Below are 14,591 nucleotides of genomic sequence, written 5' to 3'. Positions count from 1 at the left end.
CACCGTATGGCTGATATACCCGACCTTAACTGTATTGTCCAACCACGTATTGTACATGAAGCCACCAGGAAGTTTAAATACTTTAAATTAGAGGGATCTAATTACATTAAAAAAAACAAAAAAAAAAAAAACGACAATTGTGCTGATTTGCATAGAAAATATGGTCAGCCTGCCCATCCAGTTATGACTCAGAGGCTACACGCTTGTTATGCGAATGGTGCACTACAACAACACAGCCCACTAACTACCTGTGAATATATGGACTGGTGCACATACACTTCATTGTTTTTGGAGAGTTCTACAAGACTGAACTCATATGAACACATTTTAGACCATCCGTTTTCAGAGTCACTTCAAGATTGGCACTTTCAAATGTGTGTGTAAACCTCCAGGAAGAGGCACATTGCCTTTACCGTGTGACAAAACAGAGTGATTGTGCTCTGAATGACGGTGACTGAGCATATATCTATCCATCTGTGCATAGCAACATGCTTTCTAAGAGCCACTTGTGGCCTCACTGCAGGCGCTGTGTTTTGATATACCCGACCTTAACTGTATTGTCCAACCATTGTCCAACAGCGGTGGATACACCCGGCTTTAACTGAAGTATCCAACCATGGCTGCACCATGGCTGATATACCCGGCCTTAACTGTATTATCCAACCATGACTGCACCATGGCTAATATACCCGGCCTTAACTGTATTGTCCAACCATGGCTGCACCACGGCTGATATACCCGGCCTTAACTGTATTATCAAACCGTGTATTGTCCAACCGTGGCTGATATACCCGACCTTAACTGTATTATCAAACCGTGTATTGTCCAACCGTGGCTGATATACCCGACCTTAACTGTATTATCAAACCGTGTATTGTCCAACCGTGGCTGATATACCCGACCTTAACTGTATTATCAAACCGTGTTTTGTCCAACCGTGGCTGATATACCCGACCTTAACTGTATTATCTAACCGTGTATTGTCCAACCGTGGCTGATATACCCGACCTTAACTGTATTATCAAACCGTGTATTGTTCAACCATGGCTGATATACCCGACCTTAACTGTATTATCTAACCATGACTGTGTCGTGGCTCACATACCCAACCTGCCGTTGTAAACATTAAAAATAATTTTCTTTGTAACTCTGATGAGTAACTCTAGAATTTAACACACTTGGCTTGATTTGGTCAACAGTTGATCAGATAACTATGGTAATTATTCGAACTTTTAGGGAGAATGTCAATATCGCTCTGGATAGTTTGAGCCATAAATCATCAAGACAAGTTATTTTGGGCTTTGATGTAAAACTTAAATTTCATGTTCGTAAAGTAACTGAGGCAAGCTTTAGTAGTCACTTCAAAACCAAAATGAAAACAAAAGGGGAAACAAAAATTCTATCGTTGTCTGAACTGGACAAAGTGGTTCATTCATTCATCTCGCACGGAACAGGTCAGATTACCACTAGCGTAACACACAGGCAGGGGTACTCTTGCATGTTTTTTCCATGGCATGCCACTATAAGATAAAAGAATTTATTTACCTTGTTGACGTGCTGGAGGTTTGCAGGTTTGCACAAAGCCTCAGCACAGAAAAGGCTCCTTTTGATGTAGAATCCAGACAAAAGGAAGGCTCCTGCTCAGTCCAAACACAGCTTTGTGTGCATGCAAATAGTCCAACGCATTTGCTCCATTAGTCAACTCATTTTACTGCAGTATTTTGTTGGCGTTTGTTCAAAGAAGTCAGCGACATGTTGGGAGTGTAAATGTTTCTATAGAGCACAGTGCGTTGACTTGTGATGAAATGTCCGTGTAAATGGGCCTCAACGTACAACGTGAGGAGATCGAACTCAAACTAATAAGAAACCCGGTTGCAGTTAAGTCTTTGGCCTCATATCACTCACTTTGTGATGAAATATTTAAATTAAGTGAACGTCACATCTTTTACTACACTTAAGTACTTTTGGGGAATGGGCCAGGCTCAACAACTGTATTTTGAAAGAATCCTAAAATTTCTAACTGATGACTTTTGAACGTCTCATTTTTATCTCAGTACTTTAATGTGACCTATAAAAGTCAAACATCCCATGAGGTAAACTCCTTTTTTTTTTGCAGTCAGCAACACTTTGTCACACATTCCCCTCAGTGCATGATGTCAGAGGAAGAATACTTACACCATCGTCAATGAGGAAAAAAGCTGATTTAAAAAAAAAAAAAAAAAAACCCCACATTTTTTAATGATTCACTACTCAACAACTGTGACTTTTTTTTTTTTTTTAAAGAGGAAAAAGTGCATTTGCTCAGAAACAGAATAACAGAGGAAACAAAAAAGGACTTGAGGTGAGTTTTCCTGAGAAGTGTCAACTAAATTCAACTCGTATGCCTCTGTAACTCAGCCTGTGAGCCAGAGCGCTGGGCTTGTAAAAACAGTCAGTAGGAATAAACATGGAAATTGTTCTCCTGGCCAAAACAACACATGTTCACTGTAAATGTGAAGAAATCTTACAACCTAAAGCAGCATAATGTCAAATCTTAGTCAGTTTCAAAGCCCTAATTTTGCATTAACAGACACTGGTCATGTAGTCTTAATACTTTCCCATCACAATGGTTTGTAATCACTAATCTTTCCTGGTTGTGTATTAAAAGGACTGAACAGCCGCCTTCAAATCATGCCTAATTCTTAAAAAGAACCCCACCAAATGTTGCTGCAGAAGCCAAGAGAGGCCATCCCTTAAAAACGACATCATCATTGCCTCGAGTTATAGACGCTTTTTTAAAAAAGAAAAAAGAAAAAAAAAAAAAAGAAGAAAATGGGTTAAAATGCCACCATCTTGAGATAACAATGGCCGTTTTGTTCTGATAATGGACACGTTTAAGTTGTCATCTTGAGATAAGGCGGCTTCTTTTCTTCAAGGTTATTACACTTCATTAATGTCACCGCAAACAGCTGCTGGCTGAAGTGTCGCAGGGTTGGTTAAACTCTTATTCATGCCCGTTTGCGCCACCGTCTGTGCTCAAGAACAGACATTTACCCAGTGCAGCAAACAGACTGACACATTTATGCCTTTGGCGTTGACACAGGAACCAGGTAGTTTTTAAACCTCGCCATCGTAACCTTGTGATCTCGAGAAACACAAGCTAATTTTCTCATGATAACGGGTTACTACGCGCTGTTACCTTGAGAAAGCAAAAAGGCCAATTCGTCAAGAAAACAAGATAAAATTAATTTGTGACCACGTGAAAACTATCTCAAGATAATAGAATGATCACCACGTGGAATGGAGATAAAAAGACGCTGCTCTCAGTTTCCGTACCAACAGAGAGGTTTGGAGGAAATCATTTTCTATGAATATCGCTGCTAAAAGTAGGCTGATACTCTCATCTGGCTCCCACACAGGAGAAATGCTAAAATACTACAATGGCGTGAAATGCCACCAGGCTCGAGAGTAAAAATCACTCCTGCGTGTAATAATGTAGTTGGCCCTCAATGCAGAGATCTGCAGCTTACTTCAGAACTGACGCTGTTGGTTTTATAGTTTTGGTGCAACAAAAAACCAAACAAACAAACAAAAAAAAAAAAAAACAGAAATCCACAAAAGGTAAGTTTGCTAATGTTGCAAAAGAGTTGCATAAAAATCACTCAGGAGGAGTAGTAGTTTAGTAAAAGGTCCAAAATGATCAAGCCACAATCAACCTCCAGTCTGCCACAGTCTGCGTCCTGCACAGCTGTTAGCTCCTCCCACCTCTGCCTCGTCTGAACACAGACGGCGCTCACGTCACCGTGGACATGAGCGGTGTGACACACACACACACACGCGCGCGCATCAAAGGAAGGTCGCTCTCTTCACTCGTAGTCTTCCTTCGGTCTCCGGCGACCAACCTGCGCTCGCTCAGCTGCCCGTCTCCGAGGCACTTCAGGTCGTCTGCTTTTCTGGGTGGCTCTTCAGCTTGTGGAACTTGACACTGTCCAGCTTCTCGAACCTCTTGTCGCAGAAATCGCAGGTGAAGTTGTAGTGGGCCTCTGGGGTGTGTTTCCTCATGTGCCAGTTGAGTGACGCGCGCTGCCGACACTGATAGCCGCAGATTTCACATCTGCCAGATGACGATGTTGATGCAAGGAAAACAGAATCAAATGAAATCTTAATATTAAATTGCTGCGGCGTAAACAAAAAGGTGTATTATTTACCAGAAGTGAAAAGTTGGAAAAAAAATGTATGTCAGATAAAGAGCAAATAAGAGCAGAGTGACAATCATGTAAAGATTGTTGGCCCTGTCCTATATACAGGTAGCTCCCAGAAACAAATATCTACACAGCTTCTAATTTCTAACACTAGATTAAAATCATAGACCTGAATTCTAAAGATGTGAAAACTGCTGCCCCTATTATTTTCTCTTACAAATCCTCTGCTGCACTTTAGCACTCTCCTATTTTCAGCATTATTTAATGCTACATGCTGCCTGTTTGCCCCCGTACAATCCCGTCTTACAAAGACAACAGTAAGATAGATATTTCCCTGCGATTTCTTTGCTCAAGATTTGTTTATCAGGTGAGTCAAATAAGTGGTGGGTGCCTACAAACCACTTGAAACTAATAAACCAAACATTTGTAGAAGTTTGTTCGTATAACACAAAGTTTCATTGCGGTAAAAGTTATTAGGAGTATTTATAGTTTAAGTTTATGTTGGAATCCCTCTGTGTGGTACAACTCCACCACCTACTGGTGAAAAGTGGTAACTGCACATTTGCTAATAATGAACAATCATTACAAATAGTTCAGGCTTCATCCAATCAGAAAACACTTGTGACACACCAACTACAGAAGTTGTTCTGCCACTTTCAAAGTCACCAATAAAACGTAAATTTCTCAAGTTTTCATAAAAAGAAAAAAAAACAACAAACAACAGAAACAGGGAATTTGTGTCTGAACTTTTTCAGGCCCTGAATCTGTGAAGCCAAGCTCCAAAAACACCGGTAACTTACTGGAGGGGCGTTTCTCCTGTGTGGGTCCGCCTGTGAACCTCCAGATGATTCTTGCGCTTAAATGATTTTCCGCACGTCTCACAGATGAAGTCTCTGACCCCTGTGGATATATTCGGCGTTTCTTTCAAATTATACGACGCATTTTTTCATTCACATGTTATAATGTGCAATCACGTGTAATAACCTGCTTCATAAATGAAGATCTTTTGCGTCTATACATTTTTTTTTTTTTACTTTTTTACTTCTGTGCGGTTTTTTTTCAATTAAATTTTTTTTTTAACATGCTGCTGTCTGACCAGTGAAAAAAACCCAATTAAAGGTGCCATTTTTGACAAGTCACGGCAGTCTTTGGGAGCTCACCTGAGTGGATGATCATGTGGCGGTGCAGATGGTTAGACAGGTAAAATTTCTTCCCACAGCCAGGGTGAGGGCAGACCTTGGTCCTGCCTTTCCTGTGAACTAGATTCACGTGATTCTGCAGACAACAAATGGTTATTTTAATCTTCTGCAAAGGAACAGAAGTTTGTTAAGTAAGGAATTAAAAAAATACAGTATATCTTATATGTGTGTGTGTATGATTTACCTGAAAACTGCTTATTGCTACATAGACCTGACTGCAGCCTTCGTATGGACAGTGGAACATCTTGAGCATCCCGTCAGCCTCTATCACTGGGCCTCGTCTGCTTCTCTTTGACTTGACACTAGAAAACACACACACTGTGGACTTATTGCTGGATGACAAGAGGAGAGCGGTTAAAAAGCTGGATCGCGACAGCTGCCGATCTCACGGATCTTTGGTATTTCTCAGTTTTAGCAGGAGAATTCCATCATGTGGATTATGGGAACCACAAACCTGCTCAGACACCTCTGCACCTCTCTGTCGCCACCGCCACCCAGCTCTAAAGTATCAACAGTGGGCTGCAGCAGCTGTTTGTCACTCAAACCTGCAGAAAAACAGGAGAAAGTTCCACACAGAAAATGTCAAAAATGGACTTTTATCACATTAGCCAAGTCTGCCAGTGCTGAGAGGAGCTCTGCATCATTTAGAGATTTTCTCCTGAGCTTCTTTTCTGTAAAAACACACATTCTTGAAAACAGTTTGGCTGTTGTGCTTTTTTTTTTTTTTTTAAAGCAGGCACCAAATCCAGGTTAGTTAAAGAGGAGATGTCTAGGACACCGAGCAGGAACAAAACAGAGAAAAGGGAGGAGGAAGCTTAAACCAGTTCTTCCCTTGACCATCATGGGCAATGTGAGGTCACTGGCAAATAAAATGGACAAACACAGCGGGAATTATCAGGAAGCCGACATCCTTTTTCACAAAAAAAAAATGGCTGTAGAAACAACTCCTGCTATTTAGCTTTAAGACTATGAAATGCAACAGTGAATGAGGAGGAATTCCAGTGCTTGTTAACAGCAAACACTGTAATCCTGGACATGTCACGCTGTGTCTGCACTTATCAGCCAAGTTGTTGCCAAGCCACAAAAACAACACCCCCGTCCATTCATGGCGATCTCTGAAGATTTCTACCACACCTCACTTTGCGTCACCACAGCTTTCTAAATGTTTTCAGCTCATTTTCATTTTCTAGTCATCTTGTTATCCATCCATCTATAACAATCACATTTCTTTTTATTTTATAATAATTGATACTGAAGCAATATCATTTCCTTTCCTAATTTCTGTTCCAGAGTGATTCCAGAGTTCCAGAGCAGGCGCATTAATGAAAGAAAAAAGGTGGACAAAGTGTTGCACGCATCATACCAAGAGCCTCCTGTAAAAGCCATCTTTGGGTTGCTTCACTTGGTGAGGTTTAGAACCCCCCCCGATGATACTGACACATTCGAAGACGACAATGTCAGGATACGTCAGGCTGAAATTGTGACAGTTGTTTAAGAAGTACGAGACGTCATTTAAAAAAAAAAAAATTCACAGTAGTGTTGGCCACCACAGAGTCCAGACCTTCTCCGCTATGAGAATCTTTAGCGAGAATTGTATGCAGCTCTGGGTAGAAATGAATTTTATGACATTCCACAAACTTACCAAAACCACACCAGGACTGCGTCCCATAAACAACATCAAAAGTTATTCACTTTTTCAAGGTTTGGTAAGGGAATGTATAAAACTTAGGGTAAACCTGGGCATAGAAATATGAAATGATCCTGGCTGTGTGTCATGTACAGGAACAGATAAAATGTTTGTATGAAATCTACATTTTCATCTGATTTTTCCAAGTACATGTGAATAAAATATTGTGGAGTAGTACGTTATAAAGCCCCCCTTGACAACAAAGCAAGTGGTCACAGTGGAGTAAAAAAACTTGGCCACAGTACTAATAAAAATTAGCTGAGTGCTCGAGTTTACATCCGACAGTAGATTTGTTGTCTGGAAATAATTCAAAGAGGGAACAGAGTCCAGAAAGTTTGAACTCAAAGTGCAGCACACCTGTCATGGTGTCTTCATCCTCTTCTGCTCCGATTTCTGAGTCGGGGGTGCACGCCTGGTTGTAATCGGCACCTCCGATGACAGAGCAGGTGACTTCCTCCACATTTCCGTTGCCCATGTTGAGCTGGATTCCCTCTGATGCCAAAGCCTCATAGCTGGGACCGGTGATGATAATCAACTGGGAAAAACAATGGCAACAATTAGGGGGGGACAAAAGCAATGGCAAAGCCCTTAATGTCTACGGCCCCTCTTTCACCTACCTGTGAGCCATCCACAGCCGCCCTCTGGTGAGGCATCTCACAGCCACTCACCACTGTCTGCAGAGCCTCAGGGTCAAACAGTTCAGGCTGCTGGTGTACCTGCATGGGAGTCGGGACTGACAGCTCCAGCTGAGCATCCAGCGGCACTGAACCATTTAAGCTCTCCGACAGCACCGAGTCCTCATCCCCCTTCTCTAGATCAGCCAAAGAAGCCGTAATGCATTGGTAATCATGTCCGACAGACCGGATTTCTTCTTCTTCTCTGAGTTTCTCCCCCTGTCTTTCCCTTCCTTGCTTGATTTGCCTCAGATCCTCGGCCTCGGCCTCCTCCTCCTCCTCTTCCTCCTCCTCCACGTCGTTGTCCTCTTCCTCCTCCACAGGCATGGAGTCCAACTCTGCCGTGAGGGAGCCCTGCTGTTGCACCAGCTCCATCTCCCAGTCAGGCCGCCCTGTCAGAGGAGCATCCCTGGAAGAAGCCTCTGGAACCGGCTGGTGGTTTAGAGCTACAGTTTCTTCAGTCTGGCTCATGGTTGTACGCCGTTCCTCAGAAACATTTTCTCCGACATCTACAAGTTAAAGGGAACATAATAATGAAAGAATTTAGGATTCAGCAGCTAGTGATAAAACGATGAACTATTTATGATATCAACAACGGTATAAAGCGACTCAGAAGTCATGCTGCACCTGTGAATTTTTTGTGAGCCTCCTTTCTTCTCTGTCTGCTTGCGGTGCCTTTGGACAGCGGCATGTCTGTTTTGTCCGCAAACTCTCCATCACTGTCCACGATTTCTGTCTCCTCGTGCTCAGAGTCACTCGTCTCCCTCAGTGGTGAGTAAAGGTATTGCACAAAGGAATGATCAGAGTCACACTGCCAGATAGCAGCAGTGGAGAAGTTGGCCTGGGGCTCCAGGGCTCTGAGCTGGGGTTCGTGGGGGCAGGAGCGCGTGTGCTCCTGGTACCAACACACAAGGCTCTGGAGGCTAGATACACACTGCTTCCTACCTGCGGGACAGCAAAGTTATTAGTGATGAAGTTGAGCTGGACTTCATAAAAGTAAGGACATTTTATGAAAACTTAAAACCTGTTATTTGTTAATGGGTCTGTACTTTTATTCCAAGGAAGTCCTTCACCCTTCCCATTCGTTACACTTTTTAATCATTTTGGGAACAGAGGACTCTAGTTGTCACAGTTTTCAGGAGAATCTGTGTCCATTCTTGATGAAATGCAAGTTTTCAGCTGCTCAACAGTCGTTGTAGTCCGATTCCCTTCTTCATCGTGCTTTATACGTATTTGGCATGGGACACTTCCGGTCTGCAGGCAGGCCAGTCAAACGCACATACCCACACTCTGTGTCTATGAAGCCACACTGTTAGAAGCCGTGCTGAATTAAACCTGGTATTGTCCTGCTGAAATAACCACAGAGCTCCTTATGAAAGACGTCATCTTGATGGCAGCATACGTCTCCGAAATTCCAATATACACCACTTTATCAGGGCCACTTTCACACATGTGCAAGTCATCCACAACGCAAAGTCTGGTGCACCTCCATGCCATCACAGATGTAAGCTTTTGCGCCTGGATGGTTAAGTATGGTGGTGTTAGCATTAAGCTCTGGGGCTGTTCTGCTGCTGGTGCTAAAAGAGAGGCATTATATGGCCAAAAGGGGGTGTTTCAATGATGAGAGACTGACTTTAACTGCTATGAAATGTCAGAACATGGTGGAAAATACTAACTGCTGCTACTAATTTCTTTTGTCGGAAAGTCTGGGAGATTCATTTGAATTAAATGTAAACCAAAAACGAAAGCAACCATAAAAACGTCAGATTTCATGTCGGAAATGTTTGCCTGTTCTATGAAATGAACTGAAGCAGGATGAGCTGTTCTTCTTCACTGATTAAACATCAGCAAACATCAACCTCAGGGTGACAGCTTTATTCTGCAGAGAAATAAATGAACCTGCTGCTTGCATCCACTTTGCTCTCCGGTCATGTAAGAAAACAGGTAACATAGTTTGAACACAACCAGATATCCCCGTTCTTAATTAATCCTAAAGGCAACACGCACCTCTTTTTTGTTGTCCCGAGACCTCTGGCACCGTCTTCTTCCTGTAAAGCATTAAAAAAACAAAACTATTTACAATAAAACCATGTGTTTACATCTGCAGGGTGTATATGGCTAGTCAATATTACAGTGGCTTCTGTCAAAGCTAAACACTCACTTTTTAGATGCTATCTCAAAGAAACAAGAGTATCCTTTCCTACCCGCAGTATTCTTGCTGGTATTTTTCTCCGAACGTGGAGTTGAGCAGGATGAGATACTCTGCCAGCCCGGCATCACTCAGACTGGTCCGTCTGCGGAGCTCACTCCACAGCTTGTGGGACTCTCCGAGGTACACCCTCCTGACGTCGTACTTCTTTCGGGATTCAAGACGCCTCTGTGCCCGGTCGGAGTCCGTGAGTCTGGGCCGTCCCCTACAACGCCTCAAAACACCTAGGTCCCCGGCTTGGTGATCGTCCAGGGGACCGTCTGCCGGGCGATGCGCCATCTTGGCATTAACAGCTGATGTTGTAGTAGCCAATATTCCGGAAGTTCTGTCAATCCTCACAGGAAGCGCTAAAAGAATGGATTTTTCTGCTTGTGGCCACCAGCTAACGAGCTTGTCAACCGAACTTCAGTGGTCTCTAAATTATAGTTATACCAAATGCTAACGTCTAGTCCAAAATACCACGACAGGGTAGACCGAGGCGGAACATTGCATTGAAAAAAACATCTTCCACCCGGACCACGGCAGCACGAACACCGATGTGCAACACGTACACAGACGCGGGAATCTTGAGCTTGAAACTCATTTTCAGACGTTGAAAAGGGTATTGTCGCAGTGTCGGCAATGACAGATATTTTAACACTCGTGTTTAGGACATTTATGTCACAACAATGTCTGAAGAAGGTCCTCACAGTCAGCCCTCCGCCACCAGCAGCCCCCTGCAGCGCCCTGATGGTGGGAGACCGCCGCGTCAGCCGCTCCGTGCTGCTGCTGGCGGCCGTGACCGCCGCCTCAGAGATGGGGGTGAAAGTGGTATTTTTCGCCCAAACACAAATCCAGAGCCTTCCAGTGTCACTGCAGAGATGCGTCCCTAGTCTGAGCCCAGAAAGTTTAAAGGTAGAGTTCACTTTACGCTCAAATGATACACATTAGTTCCTGTTTCTAAAAGTTGTAAGTAGTTTTAGCCAATGACGGTTGTGCTAATTGTGCAGAAAATTACACGGATTCTTTTCCAGAACAGCTGACGCTTTATTGAGGACATGTTTCGAGGTAACCTGGTCATACAAAATAAATATTCAATATATTCTCTTCCTGCAGAACACTGGCTTGGTCTTTTTTTAGATGGACTACCATCCATTTATTAACTTTTGAAAGACATTTACAGCAGCAAACTTGCACTGTTTTAAACAATTGTATCCATGACTTAGGATAAAGGTAAAGTACACACTTAGAAGCTCAGCCCTGGATACGCTCAGTCAAATCCATTCTCATAGTTGATACATGTTCATGTATCCATCAGTAATGAATTATAATATGTGATCTGGGCACAAAAATGAGATCTTTGCAGTGTTGCAGAAATGCACTCCTTAATGAGTTCATTCAAACAGAAATGCAGAACTTGTCGTTTATTATCACAATTATTATCATTTGTAACGTTAGTCTCAACTGTAATCTGATTTCTGTCTGTATTTACTTTTAAGAAAATCACATTTTGCTATCCTCGGACACTGGATGAGCTGCTCCAGCAGGTTGCCAGCCTGCACGAGTCCCCCACACCTCCCTCAGTCATCATCATCGACAGACTGGAGGACTTCCTTCGCAGCCGTGCAGGCGGCAGCCATAGTGGATTTCAGTCCGGGGAGCAGTCCTGTGCTGCACACTTGTCTGCGCTGTTGTGCGACACCGCAGCTTTTCTCACGCAAGTCCTGGATCAGCGGGGACCGAGCTCAGCCCCCTGCCGCGTCATCGCCTCCTTCCTGTCAGAAGTCGACACCGGGCAAGACGGCAGGGATGCCTCCGCCACAGACCCCACTCTTGATGTCCTTGACCGCTATTTCCAGGTCCGTTGCACTCTGGATCAGGACAGAAGCTATGAAGCTGCAGCGGCCGCAGCAGAGGAAGTCTGGAACATTTACCTTTCTGAGAGAGGAATCACAGAGCTTTCTTTTGGAAAAGACGACACGCCACGTTTAACTCAAGAGTGGCAGCTCTTCGTTTTTCCGGACGGTTTAATGGAGTTCAAGTTAGTTTGAAAAGACTTTAGCATATGCGGATTATTAAAAATATCCATAACTCATCTATTACAGTGCCGCATGAAAAAACCTTTTTAGTTGTTATTTAAGCTTATCTCATCAGTTCTGGCTGTACATTCAATTAGGTTGATTTCTGTGTTAGATACTGTAAAAATGTGTTCACCAGATTAATAAAATCTTGAAAGTATTTACATTGATTGAAAATGAAAATAATAATCAAAGTGTTTTTATTGATTTTTCCATTCAAACAACAAAACAACAGGACCCAAGATACACGCACAAAAATCTCAACTACAGACAGACAACAACCAGACAAATCACCCCATACAAAACATCAAACATACCACCCACCCATGTGGCCCAGACACTCTAAAATAAATAAACAAATAGAAAATAACAACAATAATAATAAAAATAAATACGTGGATTTTAAAACAAATTAAAGATTTAAAAAAGGGGGGGGCTATGTTGGAGCAGAGGAGAGCTCCTGTTCAAAGTGAGAAATAAAAGGCTGCCAAATCTTAGTGAATCTGTTTGTATTGTCCTGCAGCGTATATCTAGGGTGTTCTAATTCAAGGTGTGCCATCACCTCCTCCATCCAGCGTTTGTGGGATGGTGGTGTTGCCTTTATTCAATTCAATTCATTTTTATTTATATAGCGCCAAATACAACAAATGTCATCTCAAGGCACTTAGATAGTAAGTCCAATTCAAGCCAATTGGAATTCAATTAATTATTAATAATCATAATTCATAAAGTAATCCAATTCGTTCATATAGAGCCAATTCAAAAACAATTTCCTAGCTAAGAAAACCAACAGATTGCGCTGAAAACTTTTTGTTTTTCGGTCCAATCTCCCGGCCTGAGCGTGCCTGAGGCGACTGTGGAGAGAAACGACTCCCTTTTAACAGGAAGAAACCTCTGGCAGAACCAGACTCAGGAAGGGTGGCCATCCGCCTCCACCAGCTGGGGTTTGAGAAGACAGAAAGGGGGGAGGGGGGGAGGGCCGCGGCGGCGGCGGCACTGTAACACCATTCAAAGGATATCTGTTGGAACAGGGAAACACGAGTTAATGACCACAATAATATCACATATACATAAAGAGAGTAAAGTGAGGAAAGGTGTGACAGATGAGGCCCCCCAGCAGTCTGGGCCTATAGCAGCTTAACTATGGGATGTTTCAGGATCACCTGAGCCATCCCTATTCAAGGTAAACACAAGAAACTTGTGCTAACGAAAAAATAAATAATAAAATAAAGGACCAGACTCAGTGAGTAATTCCCTATACTCCCTATATAGATCTGCTCCTCACACCACAACAACCATCTTTTTACAGCCACAAGCTACGTCAGCCTCACACTAACTGCACACCAGTCACAGCGGGGTGGGGATGCAAACCCTGGTTCGGGTAGGGGGAGAAATAAAAGAGGTAAGATAAGCGGGAATGGGATTCAAACCCTGGTTCGGGTAGGGGGTAATGAAAATATAGAGGGTGCCAGAGGTGGAGGCAGAACAAGACACACTAGTAGATTCAGCAGACAAACTCACCTAAACAGTCCTATAATCACTAAAAATACCAGCAAAAACAAAGCCATACCACTCACTCTCACCAACTGCACACCAGTCACAGTGGGGTGGGGATGCAAACCCTGGTTCGGGTAGGGGGTAATGAAAGTATAGAGGGTGCCAGAGGTGGAGGCAGAACAAGACACACTAGCAGACACACTATCAGATTCAACAGACCTAACTATAAGCTTTATAAAAAAGGAAAGTTTTAAGCCTGGTCTTAAAAGTGGAAAGGGTGTCTGCTTCCCGGACATTTACTGGCAGCTTATTCCACAATAGAGCGGCCTGATAACTGTAGGCTCTGCCTCCCATTCTACTTTTAGAAACTCTGGGAACCTCAAGTACACCTGCAGTTTGGGAACGAAGTGCTCTGTTAGGAAGATATCTTACAATGAGATCTTTAAGATATGATGGAGCTCGGTCATTAAGAGCTTTATATGTAAGGAGAAGAATCTTAAATTCTATTCTGAATTTAACAGGGAGCCAATGAAGAGAAGCTAAAACTGGAGAAATATGATCTCTCCTGTTAGTTCTCATCAAAACTCTGGCTGCAGCATTTTGGATCAACTGAAGGCTTTTCAGAGAATATGTGGGACAGCCCAATAATAAAGAATTACAGCAGTCCAATCTTGAAGTAACAAATGCATGGACTAGTTTTTCTGCATCACTCTGAGACAAGATGTTCCTGATTTTAACAATATTACGAAGATGAAAGAAGGCAGTCCTAGAAACCTGTTTTATATGTGAGTCAAATGATAAGTTCTGGTCAAAAATAACTCCAAGGTTCCTCACTGTAGAACTAGAAGCCAAGGAAATACCATCTAGAGTAACTATATAGCTAGACAATTTCTCCCTGAAACGCTCAGGTCCAAAGATAACGACTTCAGTTTTGTCTGAATTTAGAAGCAGACAGTTCTGAGTCATCCAGGTCTTTATGTCTTTAAGACATGCTTGTAGTCTGACCAACCTATTGGGTTCATCTGGTTTTATAGATAAGTACAGACACAGACACAAGTCCGCTATCAGAGGCTAAGAGGAGATCATT

General features: G+C 42.9%; 2 protein-coding genes across 2 annotated transcripts; one reads left to right on the top strand and one right to left on the bottom strand.

Moving 5' to 3' along the window:
- Positions 1-2,790: 2,790 nt before the first annotated feature.
- Positions 2,791-10,447, bottom strand: znf653 (zinc finger protein 653). The gene is made up of 10 exons (XM_075454345.1): positions 9,946-10,447; positions 9,749-9,789; positions 8,369-8,686; positions 7,685-8,250; positions 7,425-7,602; positions 5,835-5,925; positions 5,565-5,682; positions 5,342-5,456; positions 4,982-5,081; positions 2,791-4,093 (listed from the first exon to the last, which is right to left on the bottom strand). Exons 1-10 carry the CDS (start codon positions 10,227-10,229, stop codon positions 3,916-3,918), a joined length of 1,989 nt encoding a protein of 662 aa, XP_075310460.1. The 5' UTR covers positions 10,230-10,447; the 3' UTR covers positions 2,791-3,915.
- On the top strand, positions 10,019-12,299 carry swsap1 (SWIM-type zinc finger 7 associated protein 1). Its single transcript, XM_075454346.1, has 2 exons — positions 10,019-10,844; positions 11,429-12,299. The coding sequence occupies exons 1-2, from the start codon at positions 10,572-10,574 to the stop codon at positions 11,978-11,980; spliced, it is 825 nt and encodes a 274-aa protein (XP_075310461.1). The 5' UTR covers positions 10,019-10,571; the 3' UTR covers positions 11,981-12,299.
- Positions 12,300-14,591: the final 2,292 nt, after the last annotated feature.

This window comes from Odontesthes bonariensis, chromosome 21 (genome assembly GCF_027942865.1).
Source record: "Odontesthes bonariensis isolate fOdoBon6 chromosome 21, fOdoBon6.hap1, whole genome shotgun sequence".
Lineage (NCBI taxonomy): Eukaryota > Metazoa > Chordata > Actinopteri > Atheriniformes > Atherinopsidae > Odontesthes > Odontesthes bonariensis.
This window is presented reverse-complemented; position numbering and strand designations above follow the sequence as displayed.

Bases quoted from the DNA above. Each gene is read 5' to 3' on its own strand.
- znf653 (XM_075454345.1), bottom strand. From the start codon at position 10,229: ATGGCGCATCGCCCGGCAGACGGTCCCCTGGACGATCACCAAGCCGGG. The intron at 8,251-8,368 runs GTGCAGCATGAC...TTTAACTTGTAG, and splicing joins GGCTCACAAAAAATTCACAG to ATGTCGGAGAAAATGTTTCT. The intron at 5,683-5,834 runs GTTTGTGGTTCC...TGTGTTTTCTAG, and splicing joins GTGCAGAGGTGTCTGAGCAG to TGTCAAGTCAAAGAGAAGCA.
- swsap1 (XM_075454346.1), top strand. From the start codon at position 10,572: ATGACAGATATTTTAACACTCGTGTTTAGGACATTTATGTCACAACAA. The intron at 10,845-11,428 runs GTAGAGTTCACT...TTTACTTTTAAG, and splicing joins TGAGCCCAGAAAGTTTAAAG to AAAATCACATTTTGCTATCC.